At 49.6% G+C, this 16,000-nt stretch overlaps 1 protein-coding gene across 1 annotated transcript in view; it reads right to left on the bottom strand.

The window, feature by feature from the left end:
* Nucleotides 1–1,171: 1,171 nt before the first annotated feature.
* The window catches only part of LOC115110234 (1-phosphatidylinositol 4,5-bisphosphate phosphodiesterase delta-3-A-like), a 32,419-nt gene continuing 17,590 nt past the window's right edge, over nt 1,172–16,000 (bottom strand). Inside the window, exons 3-15 of the mRNA XM_029635710.2 lie at nt 12,668–12,896; nt 11,664–11,793; nt 10,563–10,788; nt 10,038–10,239; nt 9,782–9,926; nt 9,175–9,327; nt 8,618–8,758; nt 8,350–8,503; nt 7,998–8,114; nt 3,112–3,290; nt 2,754–2,889; nt 2,148–2,297; nt 1,172–2,062 (exon numbers count right to left, since the gene is read on the bottom strand). Of these exons, the coding sequence (XP_029491570.2) occupies nt 1,914–2,062; nt 2,148–2,297; nt 2,754–2,889; nt 3,112–3,290; nt 7,998–8,114; nt 8,350–8,503; nt 8,618–8,758; nt 9,175–9,327; nt 9,782–9,926; nt 10,038–10,239; nt 10,563–10,788; nt 11,664–11,793; nt 12,668–12,896 (2,111 nt within the window). The 3' untranslated portion in view covers nt 1,172–1,913. The remainder of the gene's footprint in view (nt 2,063–2,147; nt 2,298–2,753; nt 2,890–3,111; nt 3,291–7,997; nt 8,115–8,349; nt 8,504–8,617; nt 8,759–9,174; nt 9,328–9,781; nt 9,927–10,037; nt 10,240–10,562; nt 10,789–11,663; nt 11,794–12,667; nt 12,897–16,000) is intronic.

Here is a 16,000-nt window from a genome sequence, read left to right on the forward strand (position 1 = left end):
CAAGGAACACACCAGGCAGGTCCGAGATACTGTTGTGAAGAAGTTTAAAGCCGGATTTGGATACAAAAAGATTTCCCAAGCTTTAGACATCCCAAGGAGCACTGTGCAAGCGATAATATTGAAATGGAAGGAGTATCAGACCACTGCAAATCTACCAAGACCTGGCCGTCCCTCTAAACTTTCAGCTCATACAAGGAGAAGACTGATCAGAGATGCAGCCAAGAGGCCCATGATCACTCTGGATGAACTGCAGAGATCTACAGCTGAGGTGGGAGACTCTGTCCACAGGACAACAATCAGTCGTATATTGCACAAATCTGGCCTTTATGGAAGAGTGGCAAGAAGAAAGCCATTTCTTAAAGATATCCATAAAAAGTGTTGTTTAAAGTTTGCCACAAGCCACCTGGGAGACACACCAAACATGTGGAAGAAGGTGCTCTGGTCAGATGAAACCAAAATTTAACTTTTTGGCAACAATGCAAAACGTTATGTTTGGCGTAAAAGCAACACAGCTCATCACTCTGAACACACCATCCCCACTGTCAAACATGGTGGTGGCAGCATCATGGTTTGGGCCTGCTTTTCTTCAGCAGGGACAGGGAAGATGGTTAAAATTGATGGGAAGATGGATGGAGCCAAATACAGGACCATTCTGGAAGAAAACCTGATGGAGTCTGCAAAAGACCTGAGACTGGGACGGAGATTTGTCTTCCAACAAGACAATGATCCAAAACATAAAGCAAAATCTACAATGGAATGGTTCAAAAATAAACATATCCAGGTGTTAGAATGGCCAAGTCAAAGTCCAGACCTGAATCCAATCGCGAATCTGTGGAAAGAACTGAAAACTGCTGTTCACAAATGCTCTCCATCCAACCTCACTGAGCTCGAGCTGTTTTGCAAGGAGGAATGGGAAAAAATGTCAGTCTCTCGATGTGCAAATCTGATAGAGACATACCCCAAGCGACTTACAGCTGTAATCGCAGCAAAAGGTGGCGCTACAAAGTATTACCTTAAGGGGGCTGAATAATTTTGCACGCCCAATTTTTCAGTTTTTGATTTGTTAAAAAAGTTTGAAATATCCAATAAATGTCGTTCCACTTCATGATTGTGTCCCACTTGTTGTTGATTCTTCACAAAAAAATACAGTTTTATATCTTTATGTTTGAAGCCTGAAATGTGGCAAAAGGTCGCAAAGTTCAAGGGGGCCGAATACTTTCGCAAGGCACTGTATATAGTGCTTTTCTACCAACCAAGGTACTCTGAGAGCTTTACATAGTAGAGGGAAACTCACCTCATCCACCATCAATGTGCGGCACCCACCTGGGTGATGCCCGGTGACCATTTTTGTGCCAGAACACTCACCACACATCAGCTAAAAGTAGCAAAAAAGTTAAATATTTCTTAACTTTAAATATGTAATAAATGTCGGGAAACATCTTCATGATCTGCTCCAGGGACTCCAGGACACAAATCTGGCTTTGAATATAAAAACAAAAACTCTATATTGGCTTCATAGTAGGCAGACGGCTGCCAGGTAGAGTTCTGGTGTAAAACAGGTCAGTGCCAAAGTCATGTCTCTATGGAAACAGACACGAACACTCAATGCACTGATAAGAGTACAGAATACTCTCACAACAGCAACATGCCAGTGACTTTCTCTCCCAGCCAACACTATTCATCAACAGGCAAGACTATCATCCAGGTTTCACTGAGAAGGAATGATGTCATCCTCTCTGTAGCCAGGGAACCTTAGATGTCCTGACAATTCTAAATTGGGTGTATGAAAAGAGTACTGGGACATAGGCAGGTAGCAGCTTGTCCTTTTCACCCCAATTAGGGAGACTTTCCCCCCCAAAAGAGAAGCATGACGCTTATCAGATAAGTGTGGCACTAGTTCAGGTAGATATGCGTCATGCTTTGCCCTTGCTCTTAGCCAAGGCCATGCGCTCGGACACAGTCTTGATGGGGACCCCCTTACCGGACACCTTGACATGGATGAAAAGGGTGGATGGAGAGAGGCTGGAGCCATCTGCCTTCAGCAAGTGGACATGGCGGTAACCTAGAAAAAAATAGACCCACTGGTGTCATTGTCACCTCACAGACACACTAGCTACACAAACACCCCTACAATACAGAGACCGTACCTGTACGGAGGCTGGTGAAGGGCAAGGTGTACTGACCCACAAAGTCGTTCTTGGCTTTGTGGTCATGGTCTTCCACTACAAAGCGTACCAGGGCCAGCTCAGGGACCTGCAGCTGGAAGCTCAAAGTGCTGTCCCAGCGTGGGTTAAAACCTGCAGGGGGCATAGGAGAGCTGTCAGACACTGCCATCCAACACCATTCACAGCCTGAAACTACTCAACAGACCGGGATAATGGCACTCTACACGAGAAGTATCATTTTCTGGTAATTGCATGTCTCAGAAAACCTGTACTGAGCAAAGATAATGGAGTAGCTGGGGTATCTATCATGTTTTATTATCGTTATGGTAAAAATGAAATATGGGAGTACGGAATAATGTTCCTGATCAATTTCCTGTGTGGAAAAGTGCCATAGGTGGTGGGAGTCATACAGGTGCCCTGGAAAACTTATGTTATTTCATGGTAAAAAAAATTATTCCTAATACTATTATGTTCTTCTAATTCTATTTCTAATATGGTTCATATGTGAACTCAAGGGCGTATACAACCCTTGTGATCCATTTTTTGAATGGAGTATAATAGATGTGCAATAGATGAGTGGAAGGTTACCATTGTTGTCGATTCGGTGGGTTTTGTCTCTGGAATTATCAATGGCCACCCCGTGAATTTCCACCCACACCTGCGGGTCCACAATGGAGTTGGGCTTGTCTGTGTTTATCTTAGGCAGCTGCTGTGCTGATATTATCTGAACACAAAATCACCCCAATTACTTTTTTGCCTTTGTAAATAAAACTCTAATATAAAAATGATTCAAATGATTTTGCAAAATTACTAATAAGGTGAAGTAGTTTACTACCTTGGTCTGCTTCCATAACACTGCTAACTAAAATGTGCCCTACTATTCCAACAAGGCAGTTACCACATATAAACCACCACAACAGAATCTGATTCCCAGCAGGTTTCTCACCCGTATGGTGAGCTGTGTTGGGATGTGTCCTGGCCCGCCTCCTGTGGTCTCTGGGTTGAAGCTGGAGCTGGGGCTGCACAGGAAGCTGGGCTTGAGGACGTATCCACAGCGGCCGTTAGGCAGGAAGCGGCCCTGGTTCAGATCCATCTGCTCCCCTGGAGTCTGGAAATTCAGAGCCACTGCAGAGAGAGAGAGAGAGAGAGGACAGACAGAGGTGTGAAAGGAGACAACAACTACTCAAATCAAATCAAATTTTATTTGTCACATACACATGGTTAGCAGATGTTAATGCGAGTGTAGCGAAATGCTTGTGCTTCTAGTTCCGACAATGCAGTGATAACCAACAAGTAATCTAACTAACAATTCCAAAACTACTGTCTTATACACAGTGTAAGGGGATAAGGAATATGTACATAAGGATATATGAATGAGTGATGGTACAGAGCAGCATACAGTAGATGGTATCGAGTACAGTATATACATATGAGATGAGTATGTAGACAAAGTAAACAAAGTGGCATAGTTAAAGTGGCTAGTGACATAAGAATGCAGTCGATGATCTAGAGTACAGTATATACATATGCATATGAGATGAATAGTGTAGGGTAAGTAACATTATATAAGGTAGCATTGTTTAAAGTGGCTAGTGATATATTTACATCATTTCCCATCAATTCCCATTATTAAAGTGGCTGGAGTTGGGTCAGTGTCAATGACAGTGTGTTGGCAGCAGCCACTCAATGTTAGTGGTGGCTGTTTAACAGTCTGATGGCCTTGAGATAGAAGCTGTTTTTCAGTCTCTCGGTCCCAGCTTTGATGCACCTGTACTGACCTCGCCTTCTGGATGATAGCGGGGTGAACAGGCAGTGGTTTGGGTGGTTGATGTCCTTGATGATCTTTATGGCCTTCCTGTAACATCGGGTGGTGTAGGTGTCCTGGAGGGCAGGTAGTTTGCCCCGGTGATGCGTTGTGCAGACCTCACTACCCTCTGGAGAGCCTTACGGTTGAGGGCGGAGCAGTTGCCGTACCAGGCGGTGATACAGCCCGCCAGGATGCTCTCGATTGTGCATCTGTAGAAGTTTGTGAGTGCTTTTGGTGACAAGCCGAATTTCTTCAGCCTCCTGAGGTTGAAGAGGCGCTGCTGCGCCTTCTTCACGACGCTGTCAGTGTGAGTGGACCAATTCAGTTTGTCTGTGATGTGTATGCCGAGGAACTTAAAACTTGCTACCCTCTCCACTACTGATCCATCGATGTGGATAGGGGGTGTTCCCTCTGCTGTTTCCTGAAGTCCACAATCATCTCCTTAGTTTTGTTGACGTTGAGTGTGAGGTTATTTTCCTGACACCACACTCCGAGGGCCCTCACCTCCTCCCTGTAGGCCGTCTCGTCGTTGTTGGTAATCAAGCCTACCACTGTTGTGTCGTCCGCAAACTTGATGATTGAGTTGGAGGCGTGCATGGCCACGCAGTCGTGGGTGAACAGGGAGTACAGGAGAGGGCTCAGAACGCACCCTTGTGGGGCCCCGTGTTGAGGATCAGCGGGGAGGAGATGTTGTTGCCTACCCTCACCACCTGTGGGCGGCCCGTCAGGAAGTCCAGTACCCAGTTGCACAGGGCGGGGTCGAGACCCAGGGTCTCGAGCTTGATGACGAGCTTGGAGGGTACTATGGTATTGAATGCCGAGCTGTAGTCGATGAACAGCATTCTCACATAGGTATTCCTCTTGTCCAGGTGGGTTAGGGCAGTGTGCAGTGTGGTTGAGATTGCATCGTCTGTGGACCTATTTGGGCGGTAAGCAAATTGGAGTGGGTCTAGGGTGTCAGGTAGGGTGGAGGTGATATGGTCCTTGACTAGTCTCTCAAAGCACTTCATGATGACGGAAGTGAGTGCTACGGGCGGTAGTCGTTTAGCTCAGTTACCTTAGCTTTCTTGGGAACAGGAACAATGGTGGCCCTCTTGAAGCATGTGGGAACAGCAGACTGGTATAGGGATTGATTGAATATGTCCGTAAACACACCGGCCAGCTGGTCTGCGCATGCTCTGAGGGCGCGGCTGGGGATGCCGTCTGGGCCTGCAGCCTTGCGAGGGTTAACACGTTTAAATGTCTTACTCACCTCAGCTGCAGTGAAGGAGAGACTGCATGTTTTCGTTGCAGGCCGTGTCAGTGGCACTGTATTGTCCTCAAAGCGGGCAAAAAGTGATTTAGTCTGCCTGGGAGCAAGACATCCTGGTCCGTGACTGGGCTGGGTTTCTTCTTGTAGTCCGTGATTGACTGTAGACCCTGCCACATGCCTCTTGTGTCTGAGCCATTGAATTGAGATTCCACTTTGTCTCTGTACTGACGCTTAGCTTGTTTAATAGCCTTGCGGAGGGAATAGCTGCATTGTTTATATTCGGACATATTACCAGACACCTTGCTCTGATTAAAAGCAGTGGTTCGCGCTTTCAGTTTCACGCGAATGCTGCCATCAATCCACGGTTTCTGGTTTGGGAATGTTTTTATCGTTGCTATGGGAACGACATCTTCGACGCACGTTCTAATGAACTCGCACACCGAATCAGCGTATTCGTCAATATTTCCATCTGACGCAATACGAAACATGTCCCAGTCCACGTGATGGAAGCAGTCTTGGAGTGTGGAGTCAGCTTGGTCTGACCAGCGTTGGACAGACCTCAGCGTGGGAGCCTCTTGTTTTAGTTTCTGCCTGTAGGCAGGGATCATCAAAATGGAGTCGTGGTCAGCTTTTCCGAAAGGGGGGCGGGGCAGGGCCTTATATGCGTCGCGGAAGTTAGAGTAACAATGATCCAAGGTTTTACCACAACTACTCATAATAACTAACCTCACACTTTGCTGCCTGGTAAAGTGTGTTCTGTTGTTCACCCCTGTGAGTAGAGAGCCGGGGACAGGGGTGAGTAGAGAGCCGGGGACAGGGGTGAGTAGAGAGCCGGGGACAGGGGTGAGTAGAGAGCCGGGGACAGGGGTGAGTAGAGAGCCGGGGACAGGGGTGAGTAGAGAGCCTGGGACAGGGGTGAGTAGAGAGCCTGGGACAGGGGTGAGTAGAGAGCCGGGGACAGGGGTGAGTAGAGAGCCGGGGACAGGGGTGAGTAGAGAGCCGGGGACAGGGGTGAGTAGAGAGCCGGGGACAGGGGTGAGTAGAGAGCCGGGGACAGGGGTGAGTAGAGAGCCGGGGACAGGGGTGAGTAGAGAGCCGGGGACAGGGGTGAGTAGAGAGCCGGGGACAGGGGGTGAGTAGAGAGCCGGGGACAGGGGTGAGTAGAGAGCCTGGGACAGGGGTGAGTAGAGAGCCTGGGACAGGGGTGAGTAGGGCCGGGGACAGGGGTGAGTAGAGAGCCTGGGACAGGGGTGAGTAGAGAGCCGGGGACAGGGGTGAGTAGAGAGCCTGGGACAGGGGTGAGTAGAGAGCCTGGGACAGGGGTGAGTAGAGAGCCGGGGACAGGGGTGAGTAGAGAGCATGGGACAGGGGTGAGTAGAGAGCCTGGGACAGGGGTGAGTAGAGAGCCGGGGACAGGGGTGAGTAGAGAGCCTGGGACAGGGGTGAGTAGAGAGCCTGGGACAGGGGTGAGTAGAGAGCTGGGGACAGGGGTGAGTAGAGAGCCTGGGACAGGGGTGAGTAGAGAGCCTGGGACAGGGGTGAGTAGAGAGCCGGGGACAGGGGTGAGTAGAGAGCCGGGGACAGGGACAGGGGTGAGTAGAGAGCCGGGGACAGGGGTGAGTAGAGAGGGGACAGGGGTGAGTAGAGAGCCGGGGACAGGGGTGAGTAGAGAGCCGGGGACAGGGGTAGAGAGCCGGGGACAGGGGTGAGTAGAGAGCCGGGGACAGGGGTGAGTAGAGAGCCGGGGACAGGGGTGAGTAGAGAGCCTGGGACAGGGGTGAGTAGAGAGCCTGGGACAGGGGTGAGTAGAGAGCCGGGGACAGGGGGGTGAGAGAGCCGGGGAGCCTGGGACAGGGGTGAGTAGAGAGCCGGGGACAGGGGTGAGTAGAGAGCCGGGGACAGGGGTGAGTAGAGAGCCGGGGACAGGGGTGAGTAGAGAGCGGGACAGGGGTGAGTAGAGAGGGGACAGGGGTGAGTAGAGAGCCGGGGACAGGGGTGAGTAGAGAGCCGGGGACAGGGGTGAGTAGAGAGCCGGGGACAGGGGTGAGTAGAGAGCCGGGGACAGGGGTGAGTAGAGAGCCGGGGACAGGGGTGAGTAGAGAGCCTGGGACAGGGGTGAGTAGAGAGCCTGGGACAGGGGTGAGGGACTGGGGACAGGGGTGAGTAGAGAGCCGGGGACAGGGGTGAGTAGAGAGCTGGGGACAGGGGTGAGTAGAGAGCCGGGGACAGGGGTGAGTAGAGAGCCTGGGACAGGGGTGAGTAGAGAGCCTGGGACAGGGGTGAGTAGAGAGCTGGGGACAGGGGTGAGTAGAGAGCCTGGGACAGGGGTGAGTAGAGAGCTGGGGACAGGGGTGAGTAGAGAGCCTGGGACAGGGGTGAGTAGAGAGCCTGGGACAGGGGTGAGTATAGAGCCTGGGACAGGGGTGAGTAGAGAGCTGGGGACAGGGGTGAGTAGAGAGCCTGGGACAGGGGTGAGTAGAGAGCTGGGGACAGGGGTGAGTAGAGAGCCTGGGACAGGGGTGAGTAGAGAGCCTGGGACAGGGGTGAACAACAGAACACACTTTACCAGGCAGCAAAGTGTGAGGTTAGTTATTATGACTACTGAAGTGAGGCAAATACCTAACATTTGCAATGCTCTCAGAGGAGGCCCAATGTAAAATAGCTTTCTATCTCCAGGGACTTCCAGGCTAGATAATGTTAAATAAATGAGCCACCTGTACCAACTCCCTCCTCCATCCCACCTCCCACACCCCCTCCAGCCCAGAGTGCTGACCCATCGAGCAGCCGCCGTTCCACATATCCTGGGGGTCGTAGTTGGAGGATTGGAGGCGCTGCCCGGAGGGGTAGATCCGGCTCAGCTGCCTGCTGTTGTGTCTGACAAACAGCTTTCCTGGAAGGTGATGAGAGGACAGGGTAAGAGATCCACTACAGTACCTCAAACGCATATAAAAAGACAGACGCACACAAATGTGCACGACAACATGATGTACAAATGCACCTATGTATACAAGGACTCTCTCTACAACTACAGTGCCAGTAAGAACTAGGAGTCATTATAGGATCTAATCAGGAACTGATTCACAGAAAACTGTTCTGTTCGAGTTATGTCTTCCTAAGCCCCTTGCCTGTGTCCTTGATGTGTTTGAGGGCGTCATTCTCATTGAAGGATGACAGCTCATCGGGTGGTTTCTGGGCAGAGTGTTGGAACCCGCGGAAGGGGACACTTCGACAGTACACCACCAGTTCAGACAGCTCTGGGCTCAGCTTAGATGAGACCGCCTGAGCCAGAAACACAGAGTGCACATGAGAAAAGAGTTGATATATTGTATGTTCCTGATCAATTTCTGTAGACTTAGTGCCGTCTCAGTCACATGGAAGGTAAATGTGTAGCACCTTGGCAGGGTCCTTTTTGTCCTTTTTGTTTCTGCTTGATGCCTCGTCGTCCGAGCTGGTATCAAAGCTGCTGGTTTTCCCCAGCTGGTTCAGGGGATGAACATCCTTCTTCCCCTTCACCAGGATACGACCCCTAAGCTCCTGCAGAAGGAATAAAGAGATGCTTCAAAACATATGTAAATATTCCTGTTAGTATTCCACAATCGTTCCATAAACATGCGAGGGATGGGAGAGAGAGGCGAAAAATACAACAGGTTTCTTATGCAGAAGGGGACAGGGGTGAGTAGAGAGCCGGGGACAGGGGTGACTAGAGAGCCGGGGACAGGGGTGAGTAGAGAGCCGGGGACAGGGGTGAGTAGAGAGCCGGGGACAGGGGTGAGTAGAGAGCCGGGGACAGGGGTGAGTAGAGAGCCGGGGACAGGGGTGAGTAGAGAGCCGGGGACAGGGGTGAGTAGAGAGCCGGGGACAGGGGTGAATAGAGAGCCGGGGACAGGGGGTGAATAGAGAGCCGGGGACAGGGGTGAGTAGAGAGCCGGGGACAGGGGTGTGTGTCGTACCTCAGGAGAGGGCAGGTCCTTCAGAGGGTGGTCTTTGAGGGGCTTGGTGAGCAGCCTCTTGCCCAGGATGGTGCGCAGGTGTCTGGCCATGACTGTCTGCTGCTCCACTGTACAGTGGTTCTCAAGGGACAGGATCAGGGGGTACGGGGAGGCCTAAAGGAAAAAACAAGGGTTGGTTCATAAGAGGCCACTCATTAAAATGTAAGAGAAACCATAAGCTCATTAGGAAATAAGCCAGGGTTTATTCTGGACTACACGGAGGCCAAGAAGCTGTTGGACAGTCTTATTAGACTCCGAGCCAAGACTATGACTGTATCTTGAACTGCATGTTGGCAGAGGCAGAAAGTCAACAGTCTAGATTGGTTTTCAGCCACTGGCCTGCTGCCATTTACTTGTTAACTCTATTTTGTTGAGATGAGGAATACTTTGCTTTCCATAAAGAGTCACATACGGAAGACATATGGGCATGATGGTTTAGGAGAAACATTTAGCTTCCCTATAAACCACACACCCCTCTGTCCAACATCCCCCCCAACCCACTAAGAGGGTCTCACAGGTCAGGTGTGCTCCCTTTTTGTTGTTGTAATTTTTGTAATAAATTGCTCACCTTGAAGGCATACTGGGCGATGGTCTCGATTACCTCTTTGAAGGGCACCTTAGAAGTAAGGGTGTGTCCATGGTAGATGACAGGCTCTCCTTTGTCCCCGTCCCAACAATCCAGCTCCACACAACGACAGCCCTGGTTCAGAGCTCTGGTTCACACAGTACATGTTCTTAGTGTGTGTGTTTGCGGGTTTATGTGTTTTGCGTCTACGCGCATGCATATGTATGTTTGTGTGTGCGCATGTGTGTGCATTCAATACCTGATGTATGGCTCGGCGCTGCTGGCGCTGGTGACCTGGTCCTTGGTGAGGTAGGTGTTGTGTGAGGATGAGATGAAGTAGTGGGCCAGAGGTCTGGTCATGTCCTGGTGCACCCTGGCGTGGTCGGGGTTAAACACATCGTTCTCCTGGGACAGCATGTACACGGTGAAACCATTCTGGGTCATGAACTGGTTGTTCTGGGCTGCAGGGAAGAGGAGCACATCAAACCATCAACCTTTTCTGAGGGTTATGAACAGGAAGAGACGGGTACAGACATGCTCATACGATTGTGGGAAAATAAAGTCAGGTGCGGAACTGGCCCTGAATTTGCAGCAATTAAATCACATAAAACGTAAAATGCATAAAACATTCAGATGAATGAAAGCACAGCGAATATAAGAAATGTAGTATAAAAAGATGTGAAAATGTATTTTGGATTAGTCGCTCTGGATAAGAGCGTCTGCTAAATGAATAAAATGTGAAATCCAAGGCTAAAAGGATGTTCCTGTGTTTCTTCGGGCCTACCCCAGTTGTTGAGCTCGTAGGTGCGGATGAGGCTCTGAGCGTGGATCAGTGACGCGTCCTCCCCCTGGTCTCCCAGGAAGTCTCTCAGCTCAGCGGTGGACAGAACACAGCCGTTACCAGAGTAGTGTCTGAACACCGCGTCCAGCTCCGGCCGCCTCATCAGGTCCCTGCAGAACTCCTCAATCTCTACGTGGTCCAGACGGCCGTCACACGACCGGTCAGCTTTCTGAGAGAGGGACGGAGGAGAGGGACGGACGAATAGAGGAGAAGGAGGGAGGGACAAAGAGACAGATGGGCGAACGGACGGGCGGACAGACCGAGAGACCTTGGTTAAGGCTGATCTGATTAAAAAACACTAAACATTCACAACCCCTCCACGCATTTTCAAAGTAGTTCCCTAAAAACAGAGAGCTAGATCAAAGTTAATATCTTCAATTCTTATAGGTGAGCCATGTTTATATTATCAAATGCCCAGCAACCCCATCCACTCCCATAATTCATACCATATAGACAAACATACACTCCACACATACTGCACTGCAGTTGGTTTGATATTCAGTCTCTGAGGAGAGGGCTGGGCAGGGTTGGAGAAGGAATCACATGGCGAAGGAAGGAGCAGGAAAACAACTGGACATTAACGGAGAGAGGAGCTGAGAGACGTAGCGGTAAATCCTCAACTATGGAGAAATGACTGCCTGCCTGATCATTTGAGAAGGGGATGGGGAGAGGGGGAGAAAGGAGAGGGGGAAGATGGAGGAAGAGGGAGATGGGGGAGGACAAGACCCTCAGGGGAGACAGAAAGACAGCAGTAGAGAGAAGAGGGCGGGAGAGAGAGAATGAGTGTGTGAGTGAGAGAGTGAGTGAGAAAGAGAGCGAGGGGCCTCCTGGTTGGCTTGCCACTGGGTTGGTAATTGAACACAGACTCCAGGCTGGGAGAGAAACGCAGCCCCAAACAGCACACTGGGTAAACAATGGCCTTCAACCAACAACAACATCTCACTCACACACATAAGCACACACCCATGAAGTCAAGCCCTATACACATTAAACACTAACGTACAAGCATACTAAATGCTGCACACACATACAGCATGTGCTCACCTTGAATAGCGAGCGTGCGTACTGTTCATTCAGGTCTATGTTGATCATCTGCAGCAGGCGTTTGACCTCGTCGTAACTCATCTTCCCATCGTCGTTCTCATCAGCCCGTCTCAGGTAGCCACGGATCCAGGTGTGGGGGGTTAAGGAGAGCAACCAGGGGAGCATACTGAACCTCTAACCCGAAACACATCCTTAAAAAGTACATATACTATGGTATATACACAAAACACATCCATTCATACAAGCAGAGTTGATGCACATGCATACTGTATATAGGCACATTACAGCCCACATCCAACTATGGCTAAGGGTCAATTGCATCATTTCTTAATTTACAGCAATCCAGGAATCAATTGTGTAACCAACCGTTCAGTGGAGGATAGGTGTCTAATTCAACTACCAGGAATTGAAATGGAATATACACCCCAGCCTATGATTCAGATGTGTGTTGGCTGTAGATACACAATGTCCAGTTGTGCCAACATCCATCTGAAGTCAAAGTACTAAAATCCTCCTCCAAGGCCACTAGCGGAATAGAACACAGGGTTGACGTAGAGAGAGGAGACTATATGACACCTCCCTCTTCCAGGACACACACAACAATAGGAGCTATTGCAAACACTGCTGGGACCTGCCAGTGTAAAACCGCACCGCACTAGCCTGGACATGCCCCACTGCTCTGTCTGTTCTCAAGATCTGGCTTTGCCTTTTACACAAGTGTGTCTGTCGTACCCACGTGTCGCTAACAACCCAGCGGCTATACCAGGGATCATGTTTGACAGGATATCCAGACTATATTTAGACGCTGCTTTTTTTGCTGGGCCATTGCTGCACATCTTAGGTATGCTGTGGATGCGGGATGGTGCATGTGACAGTGTTATGTTCAAAAGTCAGTCACCATAGCGATCCTGGCTGCCCAGCCTGCACTATATTTACCTTGAGTCGAAAGCTGGCAGCCTGGCACAGCGCAACAAAGGCCCACAGGGGGGGGGGGTAAAGGATATTGGTCCAGTTTCTCCTTCTGGGTCATGTTGGCCACGCGCTCCTTCAGTGTGCGTATCCCCTGGACCCAGCGCCTTGCCTCCTCCTCACAGGGGCAGAGGAGGTCCAGACTCTTCCTGGCTCCTCTGAACACCACCGTGAAGCACTGATTCTCTGGTACCGACCCGGATAGCCTCCGCAGAGCCTCAGACTGGCAGCCCTCACGCACACACTCCACCTCTGTCACTGAGACTGGCACAGGGAGAGGTGGGGGAGGGGAGGTGGGAAAGGAGGACGGTGGGGGAAGCAGAGAGGGGGATTGCATTAAATCTGGGTGAAGAATAAACAGAATTACAAACGGCACCAAAACACGTGGAACTTGGGAGGGAGGCTCGGAGCTGAAAGGTCGTGAACTTCAGGGGGAGTGTGGTAACACCCACGTAGTAGTGTGACATGGCATCTCGGTGCTGGGGTCCTGATTTGGCAGTTAAATAATACGACCTGTACAGACACAGACCTGCGTCAGCTGCGGCTGCACAATATGTTTGCGACTCAGGCCGACATTCATCTGCATGACAAGGTCCAAATTTAACTAGCAAGTGTAGGCAGGACCTTTGGCCCAATACCATGACGTGTTTGTGTGTGTAAAGAGATAAAGGAAGGAAGAAGGATGCCGTCTCATTGACTTTTAGAGAGATTATCATGTACTTCAGCTCTCATTGATTTCTAGAGAGATTAGCATGTATTTAAGCTCTTATTTATAACAGTAACAACTGTAGGAGTGGGCAGGGTTTTACACGTGATGGCTGACCCTCTGCCCAGCAACACAACACCAGCCTACTACCACATTACCCTTCATGCACCACATCCAGAATAAAGCCCGGTGAAGATTTCAAACATAAGACTATCTCCACTACAACGACAAACTCCCTTCATTAATTGAATAGCTGGAATTGTGGTTGGGTTGGTGGAGTAGCTTTCAAATCAGTCAGTTGATTTAAGTACATTTAGGAATGCCTTTCTACACTGGGATCAGCTTTCCAGGCAAATAGTGACACACAGATCAACGATGGCTCAGCCACAGGGCTGACAGTGCCAGAGGCAGGGGCAGCCACTAGACAACTGTCTCTTCTGACAACGGCCTCTTTCTCCTGAACAGCCCCCGCCTCTCCGCCTCCTCAAAATCGCTGACAAATTCCTGCCCCATCGCTCCATGACAAGAGTGACATTTCAATGCGGAGAGTAGGGGTGTGTGTGTGTGTGTGTGTGTGTGTGTGTGTACACGAGACTGGCACAGCCAAAGTGTTAAGTGCACTGCATATTCTCTAAAGCCCATCTGAACAGAGGGGATCATGCTGAGCTGCAGGTGCCAGACCCAAAAGGCCCTTGAGACCACCTGTAGTCAGCATGTGTGTGTGTGTGTGTGTGTGTGTGTGTGTGTGTGTGTGTGCGCGCGCGGGTGTGTGTTAATGAGCATGCATACGTCCTTCGACTCAGCCACTTTTGCGTTATCAGTAGCTGTCTGCTGAAGTGGTCAGCCTGCCTTTGTCCTGTGGCCTGTCGATGTTCTGTAGCGTTAGCCAAGTGTGACTGAAGTGATACCGCAACACCGCCACACTGGCTCTAATTGTGGCCTGATTGGGGGAAGACGACGTCACAACCCCTGACCCCCCCACCTGGCCTCTCATCCTACTGTACATGAGGCCTTATCCAGAGACATACAGTGCCTTCAGAAAGTATTCAGACCCCTAGACTTTTTCCAAATTTTGTTAGGTTACAGCCTTATTATAAAATGGATTAAATAGTTTTTTTCCCCCTCATCAATCTACACACAATACCCCATTATGACAAAGCAAAAACAGGGTTTTATAAATCTATCCAAATTTTGGAAACATCACATTTACTTAAGAATTCAGACCCTTTACTCCGTACTTTGTTGAAGCACCCTTGGCAGCGATTACAGCCTCACGTCTTCTTGGGTATGACGCTACAAGCTTGGTATACCTGTATTTGGGGAGTTTCTCCCATTCTTCTCTGCAGATCCTCTCGAGCTCTGTCAGGTTGGATGGGGAGCGTTGCTGCACAGCTATTTTCAGGTCTCTACAGAAAAGAGAGAACCCCTAACCCTAAACACATCCTTCAGTGGCGCTCCAGCAGGTTTTCATCAAGGATCTCTCTGTACTTTGCTCCATTCATCTTTGCCTCAATCCTGACTAGTCTCCCAGTCCCTGCAGCTGAAAAACACCCCCACAGCATGATGCTGCCACCACCATGCTTCACCGTAGGGATGGTGGCAGGTTTCGTCCAGACATGATGCTTGGCATTCAGGCCAAAGAGTTCATGAGTTCATGGTTTCATCATCAGGCCAAAGAGTTATTGGTTTCATCAGACCAGAGAATCTTGTTTCTCATGGTCCGAGAGTCTTTAGGTGCCTTTTGAAAAACCCCAAGCGAGCTGTCATGTGCCTTTTACCGAAGAGTGGCTTCCGTCTAGCCACTATACCATAAAGGCCTGATTGGTGGAGTGCTGCAGAGATGGTTGTCCTTCTGGAAGGTTCTCCCATCTCCACAGAGGAACTCTGGAGCTCTGTCAGAGTGACCATCAGGTTCTTGGTCACCTCCCTGATCAAGGCCCTTCTACCCAGATTGCTCAGTTTGGCCGGGCTCTAGGAAGAGTCTTTTTGGTTCCAAACTTCTTCCATTTAAGAATTGACATTTTTTGGTACCCTTCCCCAGATCTGTGCCTCGACACAATCCTGTCTTGGAGCTCTACGGATAATTCCTTCGACCTCATGGCTTGGTTTTGGCTCTGACATGCACTGTCAACTGTGGGACCTTATATAGACAGGTGTGTGCCTTTCCAAATCATGTCCAATCACTTGAAATTACCACAGGTGGACTCCAATCAAGTTGCAGAAACATCTCAAGAATGATCAATGGAAACAGGATGCGCCTGAGTTCAATTTTGAGTCTCATAGAAAAGGGTCTGAATTATTATGCAAGTAAGGTATTTCTGTTTAAAAATGTTAATACATTTGCAAACATGTCTCAAAACCTGTTTTCGCTTTGTCATTATGGGGTCAAGTCAAGGGATCTGAATACTTTCTGAAGGCACTGTATATTTAGAGAGTTGGGACAACATTTAGAATTTTAAATATTGCTCGAATTCTAGACATTCAGTTACATAGCATTGTTTACATATTCCCCATGTGATGTTAATGGGGAGCTAATATGGCTGCCATTTAATGTTGAAGTGTCATGTAAATGCATCATAATGCAGAAACCGCATTAGCCCAACTCTCTAAACACATGGATCTGGCCATATCCATTTCCCACAGCAGCGGGTGCTTCCTGGGT

The sequence above is a fragment of the Oncorhynchus nerka genome, linkage group LG26, assembly GCF_034236695.1.
Source record: "Oncorhynchus nerka isolate Pitt River linkage group LG26, Oner_Uvic_2.0, whole genome shotgun sequence".
In the NCBI taxonomy this organism is placed as follows: Eukaryota; Metazoa; Chordata; class Actinopteri; order Salmoniformes; family Salmonidae; genus Oncorhynchus; species Oncorhynchus nerka.